Here is a 13,370-nt window from a genome sequence, read left to right as displayed (position 1 = left end):
ACAGCATAAGAAATAGTAAAAAGATGTTTGTCTTGTAAATTATATGTACTGTACATATACATTTAAATGAAATCTTTGGCACCATTTTACCCTGTCATTGTGTGGCTAAAGATAATAATACATACAATGATTAAATAATTACAACATTAAGGAGCATCAGAGTGGGCGGTAGATGGGCTGGTCAGTCTGATCCAGACACTGCATAAATGAAAAAAACAATAAAGAGAGCAGAACAAACTCGGAGGAGACTCACTCATGGCCTATGAGACAGAGGATCATGAGACTCAATACTGCTTTCCTGCCATCAACTCATCATGCATCAAGGGAAAACGCTCCAGACATGAATACAATATCATGTATGTGTTTTTTTCATTGCTGTCAGCATGGACTGTGTTTCTGAACCTGCTGGTGATCATCTCCATCTCTCACTTCAAGAAGCTTCACACTCCAACAAACCTGATCATTCTCTCTCTGGCTGTGTCTGACCTGCTTATTGGACTTATTGTGATGCCCATTGATGCCACTAGGCTGATTGAGACGTGTTGGTACTTTGGAAACAATGTATGTGGGTTGTTTGCTATGATCGTCAATCTGATTCTTTCAACATCTCTTAGTAATTTAGTTTTAATTGCTGTTGATCGTTATGTGGCTGTGTGTCACCCTTTACTGTACCCACAGAAAATAACAATGACTAAAACTTTAGTAAGCATTTGTCTCTGCTGGATTTGCTCCACGGGTTATATCACTGCTTTTGTAATTAATAACGGCTATTTTAACACCACACACAGATCAAATGTGTGTTATGGCGATTGCTCCATTATAAATAGTTTTGCCTGGAGTGTCATTGATCTGATTTTGTCCTTTCTGTCTCCTTGTATCCTGATCATAACTTTATATTTGCGGATTTTCCATGTTGTACATCAGCAAGTGAAAGTTATAAACTCTCTAAAGGGTGGTAAATGTGTAATGGAAGGTTCAGTGAGGAGGAAATCTGAGAGCAAAGCTGCTCTGACATTAGGAATCATTGTAACAGTTTATCTGCTGTGCTGGATTCCGTACTATATCTGCTCTATATTAGTAACGTCTTCCACAAACATAAATGTTTTGGCATGGGTCGTGTACACAAACTCAGGTCTGAATCCTCTGGTCTATGCTTTATTTTATCCCTGGTTTAAAAAGACCGTTAAACACATCTTAACTCTGAAAATGTTTCAGCCAGCATCCTCTCTGGTCAATATTTTTACAGAACATCAATTGTAATTAAACTGGTAGGCAAACCTTTCATACACAGTCAAATTAAGTGACAAAATGTTCAGTTGTTTTGTGCTGGCTTATTGTGTATACTCAGCAAGAGTCACAAATCATCAGTCTACTGGAATAAATGATAAAGTATTATGTACTTTATTCTTCATCACTTTCATGTGTTATCATAAATCAAAAGCACAATGACAAAAAGAGGACAGTCATACAGAACTGTTTAAGGGTCAGATGTATTACCATAGTGCATGGTTTAGATGTAAAATTGCCTGGGGAGCAATTGGGGGTTAGGTACCTTGCTTAATGGCAGCTCAGTCATTTCCTGCCATTGCTGGAATCGAACCAGCAAGGACTCGCTAACCATTAGCCCAGAACTGACTTTCTTTTTTTTCTTTTTTTTTTGAATGATGAGGCTTATAGCTTATAACTTATAACACGAGGGTTAAAACATTTAAAAGACAGTTACTTCAAATTTACCCAAAATGAAAACTAGAGCATTAAAAGAAAAAAGTTTGGTCCTAAAGCACATGACAAGTTTTTTTTATTTTTTATTCTCAAATAGTAGTAAAATATTGATTATTGACAGAAAAACACAATGTGCAAAGAAATGGTAAAAGTCAATAACAAGCAAAAATACCCTTTATTATGTATCTAAATAAGTGAATAAAATGAATAAATAATAATAACATCATTAGGCATCACCATCTGAGTCAGGGGTAGGCAAGTTCGGTCCTAGAGAGCCGCTGTCCTGCTGAGTTTAGCTCCAACCTTACTCAGACCTGAACAAGCTAATCAAGCTCTTCAGGATTACTAAGGCTATAGGCAGCTGAAGGTTTTTTTTCAGGGTTGGAGCTAAACTCTGCAGGACAGCGGCTCTCTAGGCCCGAACTTGCCTACCCCTGATCTGAGTCAAAACGTTTTAGACCCTGTTTACATCTGTATGTAGTGTTGTCCATTTGTGATCAGAAAGCACATCTTAATACCAGGAGTAAACAGGGCCTATGAGTTTTGTAAATACATGCATGCTACAATATACATATATACATAGCCTCTGTTTTGAAGCATTATCAGCTGATCGCCATTAACTAGTACTGTATAGGCAGTGGCAGAGCCAGGATATTTTCATAGGGGTGGCCAAGCAGGGTCCAGCAACCAGTCTGGGGTGGCACAGAAATCTTGATTTTTTTTTCAACATAAAAATGACTGTAAAGTACTGGACTGTTTTAGTTCCTACAACACATTTATACATAATTGTTATTGAGAAAGTGGTTGATTAGTGGTTCTGTTTCTTAAGAAAACAACATGGCCTGGTTTCACAGACAGGGCTTAGATTAAACCAGGATTAGGCCTTAGTTCAATTAGGACATTTAAGTAGCTTTTATAATGCCTTAGAAAAAAACATTTCTGATGTGCATCTTGAAAAAAACAATGACACTGAAATATTTTAAGATATGCATGTTGCTTTCAGTTAAAACAGCTCAAACATACATTTTATTCTGGGACTAGGCTTAAGCCTTGTCTGTGAAACCGGGGGAATATTATTTTTTACTAACTATAGTACATATTTACACAGAGATTCACAAAACGTGATGTTGCCCATACATTTTTGGTTTTCTAACCTAATGAAATGTATGCGTATTTATGTCAAATTTTTAAACTATATATATATATTTAGAATTAGAATAATAAGACATCATAAGCTGCTACCAATCAGTATCAACAAAATCCATGCTTGCACTGCAGGTGTGGCACAAAAACTGCATCTAAAGTGGCATTAGATGTATTTACACTGATTGATGCAGCTCAAAAAAAAAGAGAAGGTTTTAAATAAACACAATTCTTGTCAAGCAAATGTGAGCCATGTTGGGGTCTGGCCACCCCCGGCTCCGCCCTTGAGCAAGGCACCTAACCACCTATTGCTCCATGGATGGAGCGGTGTGTGTGTTGGTGTGTGTGTTCAATACTCACTGCTGTGTGTGTACAAATTCTGAGTATGGGACACCATGTTTGGTTTGGCTTGGCATTGTGTTTGTGGCCACTGATGCACCTGGAGTAGCCATGACGTCACATGACTGTATGTCAGTGACTGTGGCACAATCAAAGTGCTTTCATTCACTTCAAAGGGAGTTAGTAGCTAATTCACAGCAGCAATTCTGTAATACGGAAACACAATAGAGGCCTATTCCATGAAGCAAGTTGAAGAATTTTGAGTGGGATACTTTTATGATACTATTGCAGCTTTTTTTAATACTTGAAGGTGGTCACCATTTGCTGTCATAATATGGAAATGCGTGAGACATGCATTTTTTTTTTTTTTTTTTCAAATTTCTTCTTTTGTGTTCTGAAAAAGAAAGGTCATAAGGTGTTAGAAAACACCAAGGTGAGTAAACGCAATGGTTGAATTTTCATTTTTGAGTCAGTGGTTCAAGTATATATGGTCATATATTATCCATTATTTGCAGACTTCATTAGATCTTCATTTGTTTTTAAACAGTGATACACCTCATTATGGATTGTTTAGAAAAACAGCATAACTTTGATCAGAGCAGAACAAACCTGTCACTTTTTTTCTATGCCACTTTAGTTAATATGGATTTGAACAACAATATTATCGCTGATATACTTTTAGACTGAAAAAACAATTGAGCAAGCTCTACTCAACCTTAATCGGGTAGCAGTTTAAACCTACTCTTTGAGACAGGCCTCAGGCCTTAACAGTGTTCTAGGTATTTTTTGTTTATGCTTTACTCGCTAATACACCATTTTTGGCTTCATTCTGACACCTACTGTATTGGTGTGGCCATATAGCATCACTGAAAAGCAAAAGGTTTCAGTGTCACGTCTTTCACGTTTGCTTCTAATGCACAGCTATTTGATTGCCATGGTTGAAACAATTTTTCATTATGCATTATCATCAATGTGGGCGGTAGATGGGTTGGTCAGTCTTATTCAGACACTGCATAAATGAAAGGACCGTAATGAGAGCAGAACAAACTCCTAACAGGAGGAGACTCACTCATGGCCTACGAGACAGAGGATCATGAGACTCAATACTGCTTTCCTGCCATCAACTCATCATGTATCAAGGGAAAACGCTCCAGACATGAATACAATATCATGTATGTGTGTTTATTGTTGTTGTCAATATGGACCGTGTTTGTGAACCTGTTGGTGATCATCTCCATCTCTCACTTCAAGAAGCTTCACACTCCAACCAACCTGATCATTCTCTCTCTAGCTGTTTCCGACCTGCTTATTGGACTTATTGTCATGCCTGTGGATGCCATAAATTTGATTGAGACGTGTTGGTACTTTGGACACACTTTTTGTGGTGTTTTTTTAGTTATCTTAGGACTGCTTCTTTCTGTGTCTCTTGGTAATTTAGTTTTAATAGCTGTTGATCGTTATGTGGCTGTGTGTCACCCTTTACTGTACCCACAGAAAATAACAATGTCTAAAACTTTTATGGGCATCTGTTTCTGCTGGATTTTCTGCTTCAGTGGCAATTTTGCCTTTGTAATTAATACCAGATATCTTGACACAGCCCAGACTGACGAGTGCTATGGAGGGTGCTATTTAAAAGTTTCTTTTTCATTGAGGATCATGGATCTGTTCATAACTTTCCTTATTCCTTGCACTGTGATCATATCTTTATATTTGAGGATATTTTATGTTGTACACCAGCAAGTGAAAGTTATAAACTCTCTGAAGGCTGGAAAACATGAAATAGAAGGTTCAGTGAGGAGGAAATCTGAGAGTAAAGCTGCTCTGACATTAGGAATCCTTGTGACAGTTTATCTGCTGTGCTTTATTCCATTCTATATATTGTATATAACAGCTGTTATTACTGCTAAAGAAATCTCTTATGACACTATGACATTTCTAGCATGGACTTTGTATGCTAACTCAGGAATGAATCCTCTTATCTATGCTTTATTTTACCGCTGGTTTAAAATATCAGTTAAACACATCTTAACTCTTAAAATTTTAGAGCCAGCATCCTCTCTGATGGACGTTTTAGCAGAAAATTAATGACGTTTATAGAGGGGTGTGCTGGGGAATGTATTTTTGAAGTGCTAAAGCACAAACTAATGTACAGTTCTTTTGTCTTAATTGCCATTAGCACATTAATATGATTTTTTTAAAGATGTTTACATTTAAATGATCATGAACAAGCTACTTTTATGCTGTTACTGTATGTCATAAATAGCCAGTACTTACCATAACATGTGTTCTTATCATGGCCTTATTTTTTATATGGCTGAGATATGTTTTAACATTCAGACATGTTGATTGTCAGTTGTGTATATATACTTCATGTTTTTTCAGTGTGTTTGGTGTCAGTATGTATATGACCGCACTGTGATCAGCCTGGTCAGCACTGAATGTTTGGTAGTTACAGACCAAATCCACTTTTCCCCACAATACTGTGTTGTAATATAAACCTTTAAATACTAAATAATATACTAAATATTTCTTTGATTAAACAAAATGACATAATTTGACTTTTCTTTTCTGATTCCATAATAATCCTGAAGAAAATAGTGACTCATAATAAACTCATCTTTTAGTGGTGGTTTGAGATTCACTACACATGAATCCTGACAGGCCTGTAATGCTCGTGGAGGGCCAAAAAACGGATTGAAATTTTTGTAGTGTGGCAACACTGTCTGTGGCCTGTTTATAATGACCATCTGAATATGTCAGCATTTATTTTGATCATCTGAGTTATTGCATCACTGCAGTGTGTGTGTGTGTGTGTGTGTGTGTGTGTGTGTGTGTGTGTGTTTATAGTATTTCACACCTTTAATGAACGGTTCAGTGGAGGATAATCTCCAAAGCAATAATACATGCAGAAAATAAATCATAACAATTGTAAATGGTCCTCTGAGTTTTCACATCATTGATATTTTCTGACATCAGTAAGAGTAAACAAACTGAACAAAGACAAGTCACTGTATATGACAGACCAACCCATGTGACCACAGAGAGAAAGGCCCCTGAATAATGAGCAGCAGCTATTGCATCAGTGCATTTCACACCTCTAATGAATAGATCGTTTGTGCATTCAGCACAGGTGTTAACAGCACACTCAGGTGCACATTTACTCAACAGCAAACTATAATGACTATAATTGGTCTTCAGAGTTTACTGTAACTGATTTCTCAGATGATTTATTTCTGTCTGTTATCAGGAGAAAATGAGACACTTGTCATTGCTTGTTTGACAAATCAAAAGCTTCAAAGAAAAAGTGACCAATCCTGAGTGGCAACTTCACTACACGCATTCTACCAGCACTGTTTCCTACTGTTTCCTTCCTTTTTCTGCTGTGTAACAACAAAAAGGGATATGCACCACCCAATGGTCGAAGTTGACACTATGTGCCTTAGAGGGCATCAGCAGAAAATAATAATAATAATAATAAAATAATATAACTGCAACAAAATGGAAGACCAGATGCAACAATTATAATACACCATAAGCCACAAGCACACACAAAGCCTAGGCTGGGACATCACATCCCTTCTTTGAAAAAAATCCAAAATCATAACACACACACACACAGAAAATAATAATAATAATAATAAAAGAACCACTCTAAATTAGAACCCTGATGGTATAATAAAAGCGGTTACTTCTTGGGCACATGTTGTTAATGTCACTTTCCAGTAACTTTTCAAGAGATCCAACTTCTCTTTATTTCATTTAACTTTTGATAGTCTGTACAAAACCTATATGTACCATCTGATTTTTTTTTACTAACATGCACAGTGAGGCCCCACTAGAAAATGAATTCTGAGCTATGCCATTGTCAAGCATTTTCGTTTCTCAAAAGGAACCAGATAAAAGCTCTGACATATTAGCTGCGCATCACCCACATCCACGTCATCTTAATCCACATCAATCCGGATTCTGAAAGCAATGTAAAGTAATGGAGAGAATAGTAGAGCAAAGGAAAAGTAGACAGCATAGAAACAACAAAAATTACTCGATCACATCAAAAGTATGAGATAGCGCATCGGCCAATAGGGGAGAGTGGGGTAAAATAAGACATATTTTCAGTAATTTTAGGATGTTTCCCATCATTTTAAATGATCAGAATACATCTATGACAAAGGGTTCTAAAAAAGTTGCACCATCTGGGTGTAAACTGACCATCTAACTGAATCTGAATCAATTTTAAATTAAAATTGTAAATGAATTTAAAATTAATTTACCTGAATTTAAAAAAATAATTTACCTCTTTTTAAAATAATTTTTAAATAATACAATTTTCTTTTACAAATAATCATATTTATTTTCTTAAAGCTAACTTAAACAATATAAAACCAAACAAATGAAGTTGAAATTTCAATATATTTAATTGTTTGCACTTCTGAAACAATACGTTGAACACCAAAGTTGTAACCTTTCCAAAAACAGACTAAACAGAGAGTTTGTTGAGTAAAATTAAATAAAAACTAAATTACAGTGAATGAATACATGTCACTGAAACTAATAAACATTTTAGTCAAAAGGTTCTTGGCATTTTCTGCAATGTCGACCATGTTAAGCCATTAACACTGATGAACTCTGGTGGGAGATACAGGGTTCCACTATGCGGGAATAAGCGATACCAATACTTTTTGTCCCTTTGTCTGTTAAATTAATTAATGAGCAACTGCAGCAGGATGTTTAAATAATTGCAATAGCTGGTACAATAGGCAATTGAGGGTTGTGTTGTATGGTCTTCTCTTAAGTACTTTATTATTTTATAATGGTATTGTTTTTGTTATGTTATAAATGCCATGGGACAAAGACTTGCTGTGATTTCTGATTATTTATTAAGTGCGCACAAACATAGCGTTCATCTCACTGGCCCGGTGCACTCTCTAGAACTGCCCAGTCTGCCACCAGTACCAGAACCAAAGTTGTTATCGGGCATAACATCACAGTTTTATTATGCTGGATTATAGGATTATGTTGGTTGTTAATATTGTATGTTATATGTGTTGTATGTTGATGTTGCAGCAGTTCTCTTATCCAAAAAGAGACAATAAATACTACCTTGACCTTGAAAATGCATGAACTTTTGCATGCAACAGCATCAAATCAGTCAGAATTCTTATCACTTTCACCAGTGATGCTGCATCTGTGTTATCATAGATTAAATACACAATGACAAAAAGAGGACACTCATACAGAAGAGTGGTTCCCAACCCTGTTCCTGGAGTAGCCCAGCTCTGCACAGATGTCTCTCTAATTAAATCAGTGTTGGGGGTACTCCAGGACCAGGGTTGGGAGACATTGGTATAGAACTATGTGTAAAGGTCAAATGTATTATACTGGTTTAGATGTGCCTCGTAGAGTTAAACAACTGACACTAAGTATAAGCAACTCATCCAGTTCATCCAGTTGCATTTAAAGGTTGCAGCTACACACAAAATAATTAAAAGTGAACCCTAACAATAAAAATATGAAATATCTAATGTAACTTTTCAAGTAAGTTGATGTCATTTTTATGTTATTTCATGAAAATGGGAGTGAATAAATTAATGTGAATAAATTAATTAACTACTAAACATTGCCTTATGCAAGATGATTTTTTATGATCCGAACAAGGATTATATTAAACTGCTTTAATTATCCAGTTAGATTTGGCAGCTTACACACTTTCATATGACTTTTGGAACAGTTTAGTGAATGGACTGATTGCTGTATTAAGTTATGAAATAATGAAAACGGTGACCCTGTAGTAGAAAGCAGCTGTTGTGCAGATGTTGCATCAGTCTGGTGTGTGTTTGCCCTTTCTTCTTTTGTATGGAGGCCCAATAGTGCGCAACACAATGACATTTAAAAAGAAAACATAAGAACACAGTGGAATCAAGCCACATCACAACAGAAATGCTCCCATGCACAAGTGTACTTAACGAATTACCACAATGATAATTCAGCTACTTATTCATTAGTTACTTATTGATATGTGATCTTCCCTTTAAATAAAACAATCCTTTATTAGGTCGTCCGTATATATCTATGGCGCTTGGTGAATTAAGTGCTGTTAAAGTAGAATGAGCCAAGTCCGAATTTTTCCATTTCCTGTGAGGGTGTGTTAAATCCAGCAAATGGGTTGCAGGGTCTAATGATCAGGGGCATCATGTATCTACTTATTTATCTATTTGTTTATTTATTCTTAGAAGTTCTATCACTTCTTCCTAAGTCTAGTGGTGTAATTTTTAAAGTATGCATGGGGGCCGGGTTAAAATCCTGATATAAATTTTTATAATGAACCAAGCAAAATATAAATTTCTCGATTTTAATTGATTCCAATTTTGATGAACGTTATTTTTTAATGAAGCAATATTCTTAAACCCCAAATAGCACACTCAGATTATTCATGACTTTTGTAGGGGGTGGGCTGGGTGGATTTATTTTAGATGTATTTTTTCATAAAGCACAATCTAATGAACATTCAGTATACATGAGTATAAACTGTCATCTTTTAGTGGTGGTTTGACCTTCAATGCACATGAATCCTGACAGGCCTGTAATGCTCATGGAGGGCTAGAAAACTTGTTGAAATGTTTGTAGTTTGACAACACTGTCTGTGGCCTGTTTATAACGACCATCTGAATATGTCAGCATTTATTTTATTATTCTTATTCTTCTGTCTGACTGATCACCTGTTGCTGAACCTGTTGCTTATCGTTGACGAACCTCTGCTGCCTATCCCTGACCTGTGAGTGTTATCTGCCAGCCCTGACCATTGCCTGTCCTCTGTTTACGATTCTGCCTGCCCTGTATCATATCTGTCTGCCCCTGATCTACTCTGCCTGTACGACTACGATCTTGTTTAATAAAGCATGCAAATGGATCCCAGCCTGAATGATGATTCTTTACTGTGTGTGTGTGTGTGTGTGTGTGTGTGTGTGTGTGTGTGTGTGTGTGTGTGTGTGTGTGTGTGTGTGTGTGTGTTTGTGTGTTTACAGCATTTCACACACTTAATGAATGAATGAATGAATGAATGAATGAATCTCCAAAGCAATAATACATGCAGAAAATAAATCACAACAATTATCACTGTATATGACAGATCAAACCATGTGACTAGGGCCCACCCACAGTGTCATTTGCAAAGTCCATTATGAGAGTTGAGAATTATTTTCCTGTTTAATATAAATATACTGAAAAAAAAGAAACTGACAACATATCCATAGTCAGACATGTGACAGTGACCAAAATTATCACTAATTCAGGAGTGTGTTTGTTCGGATCTGTTAAATCTTATGATGTTTTTACCAGAAAAAAAGACACCCAGGTCTTGATTACTGTTTCTCAAAATAAAATAGAATAAAATAGGAGAGTGTTTTCCATGCAATCACGAAAAAAAAAAGACTAAAAGAAAAAAGCAGAATAAAGCACCATAACAGTATCATGCAAGTGGTCTACTTTGTGCTATATGATGGCTTTATGTGAATTTCATGAGAGCAGTACAGATGTTCCATTCATGATTAATCATTGTTTTAAGTCAGGGGTTTTCATTGAAATGATCTGAATGATTTGTTTGCAAATTGGTCTGATCTGGACATATCATGCAAAACTGTTATAGTGCTTTAGAAGACTTGAACTATAGCGCAGAGTTGTGTGGACTACAGAGAATCCTAATTTGGACTGAAGAAATGAACTACATTTCAGTGCAATTTTTAGTGTTTATGTTTACAAGAAAAGAAATAAGATAAATATAAATACATTTTTAAAAAGACATTTTTATTTGTAGGTTACATCAGAGTGGGCGGTAGATGGGTTGGTCCGTCTGACCCAGACACTGTATAAATTTAAAGGAGAGTAGAACAAACTCCTAACAGGAGGAGACTCACTCATGGCCTATGAGACAGAGGATCATGAGACTCAATACTGCTTTCCTGCCATCAACTCATCATGTTTCAAGGGAATTCGCTCTAGATATGAATACTATGTCATGTATGCGTTTGTGTTATTGCTGTCAGCATGGACTGTGTTTCTGAACCTGCTGGTGATCATCTCCATCTCTCACTTCAAGAAGCTTCACACTTCAACAAACCTGATTATTCTCTCTCTGGCAGTTTCCGACCTGCTTATGGGACTTATTGTGATACCCATAGAGGGCTCCAGGCTCATTGAGACGTGTTGGTACTTTGGAGACACTTTCTGTAAACTGTATTTTATAATCCTTGGATTTCTCTTCTCAGCATCTTTCAGTAATTTAGTTTTAATTGCTGTTGATCGTTATGTGGCTGTGTGTCACCCTTTACTGTACCCACAGAAAATAACCACAACTAGAACTTTAATGAGCATCTGTCTGAGCTGGATTTGCTTCTCAACTTATAACACTACCCTTGTAATTATTAATGGATATTTAGACACTTCAGTCAGAACAGACATGTGTTATGGAGAGTGTTCTGTTATGATGGGTTTTGCCTGGAAAGTCACTGATCTGTTCATGTCTTTTATTTTTCCTTGTACCCTGATCATAACTTTATACTTGAGGATATTCTATGTTGCACATCAGCAAGTGAAAGTTATAAACTCTGTGGTAAAGACTGGAAAACATGGAATTGATGGTTCAGTGAGGAGGAAATCTGAGAGTAAAGCTGCTCTGACATTAGGAATCATTGTGACAGTTTATCTGCTTTGCTTTATTCCATACTATATCTGTTCTATGTCAGTAACCTCTTCTACAACCATAAATGTTTTGGCATGGGTTGTGTACACAAACTCAGGTCTGAATCCTCTGGTCTATGCTTTATTTTACCCCTGGTTTAAAAAGACAGTTAAACACATCCTAACCCTGAAAATATTTCAGCCAGCATCTTCTCTGGTCAATATTTTTACAGAATATTAATTGTAATTAAACTGGTAAAGCTGTCATTCATAAAAGTATGTATAATTATCATTGTATGATTCATCTTTGTAATTTTCAAAACATGTTCCTTAATAGTATATAGCTCATTAAATTATGTATGTTTGCTGTTAAATCTCAAATGCAGATATTGACAGAATTTAACATTTAACTCAACTTCTTTACACACACACACACACACACACTTTGACAAAATGTCCATGAACTGTGTTGCATTAGATGATTAAGTAAACTGAGTAAACAGCACAAATCCTCAGTATACTGGAATAATGAAAAGGTAGATAGTATGTACTTTATTCTTAATAACTTTCATCTGTGTTATACATGAAAAACACAATGACAGTCATATAGAAGAGTGGTTCCCAATCCTGGTACTGGAGTAGCCTAGCTCTGCACAATTAGATCTCTCTCTAATCAAGCACCTGATTCAACCTGATTAAACCCCTAACTCCAAGACCTCAGATATATGGGTGTGTCAGATAAGAGAGACATCCAGAATGTGCAGTGTTGGGGGTACTCCAGGATCAGGGTTGGGAACCACTGATATAGAACTACAGCCCTGGAGAAAATTAAGAGACCGAAAATTAGCAGTTTCTCTGGATTTAATATTTATATGTATGTGAAAGACTGATGATGGATGAAAGCTCTGATTGGCAATCAGGTTATTCCACCAAATTTTGATTTCTTAACTATTCTTAAGTTAAAAAATATATATATATTGTGTTGTTTAAAAATGAATGTAAACTTGTTTTCCTTGCATTTCCTTGGTGTATTTACTTGAAATTTGGAAGAAATGTTGCCAGTTCATACAACAAAAATGTTAATTTTACTCAAACACATACATACAAATAGTAAATCCAGAAAAACTGCTAACTTTGTCTCTCTTTTTCCCAAGGGCTTAAATGTATTACCATAGTGTTAGATGTGCCTAAAACATTTGTAGCAATTTCAAATTCATTCAAAATTCATGTAGGATATGGATAGCACTACACACAGAAGAATTAACAGTGAAGCCTATGAAACACTATGAAAATATCATAATGTAACTTTTCACGTTTGTTGAAAAGTTTTGTTATGATTTATTTAAATTCATTTCATGAAAATGGGCATGAATAAATTAATGCCAATCTGGAACTACTAAACATCATTTTATGGATGATTTTTTATGATTATTGGGATTATATTAACATATGATTGCTGTATTAAGTTATTAAATTATAAAATGTCTCAGTTA

At 35.8% G+C, this 13,370-nt stretch overlaps 2 protein-coding genes across 2 annotated transcripts; both read left to right on the top strand.

The window, feature by feature from the left end:
- Positions 1–216: 216 nt before the first annotated feature.
- LOC125262940 (trace amine-associated receptor 13c-like) lies at positions 217–1,269 on the top strand. The gene has a single exon (XM_048181782.1). The coding sequence runs from the start codon at positions 256–258 to the stop codon at positions 1,258–1,260; it is 1,005 nt and encodes a 334-aa protein (XP_048037739.1). The 5' UTR covers positions 217–255; the 3' UTR covers positions 1,261–1,269.
- A 9,821-nt stretch (positions 1,270–11,090) lies between these two features.
- Positions 11,091–12,954, top strand: LOC125262939 (trace amine-associated receptor 13c-like). The gene has a single exon (XM_048181781.1). It carries the CDS (start codon positions 11,117–11,119, stop codon positions 12,116–12,118), a length of 1,002 nt encoding a protein of 333 aa, XP_048037738.1. The 5' UTR covers positions 11,091–11,116; the 3' UTR covers positions 12,119–12,954.
- The last annotated feature ends 416 nt before the right edge of the window (positions 12,955–13,370 follow it).

The sequence above is a fragment of the Megalobrama amblycephala genome, linkage group LG2, assembly GCF_018812025.1.
Source record: "Megalobrama amblycephala isolate DHTTF-2021 linkage group LG2, ASM1881202v1, whole genome shotgun sequence".
NCBI lineage: Eukaryota > Metazoa > Chordata > Actinopteri > Cypriniformes > Xenocyprididae > Megalobrama > Megalobrama amblycephala.
This window is presented reverse-complemented; position numbering and strand designations above follow the sequence as displayed.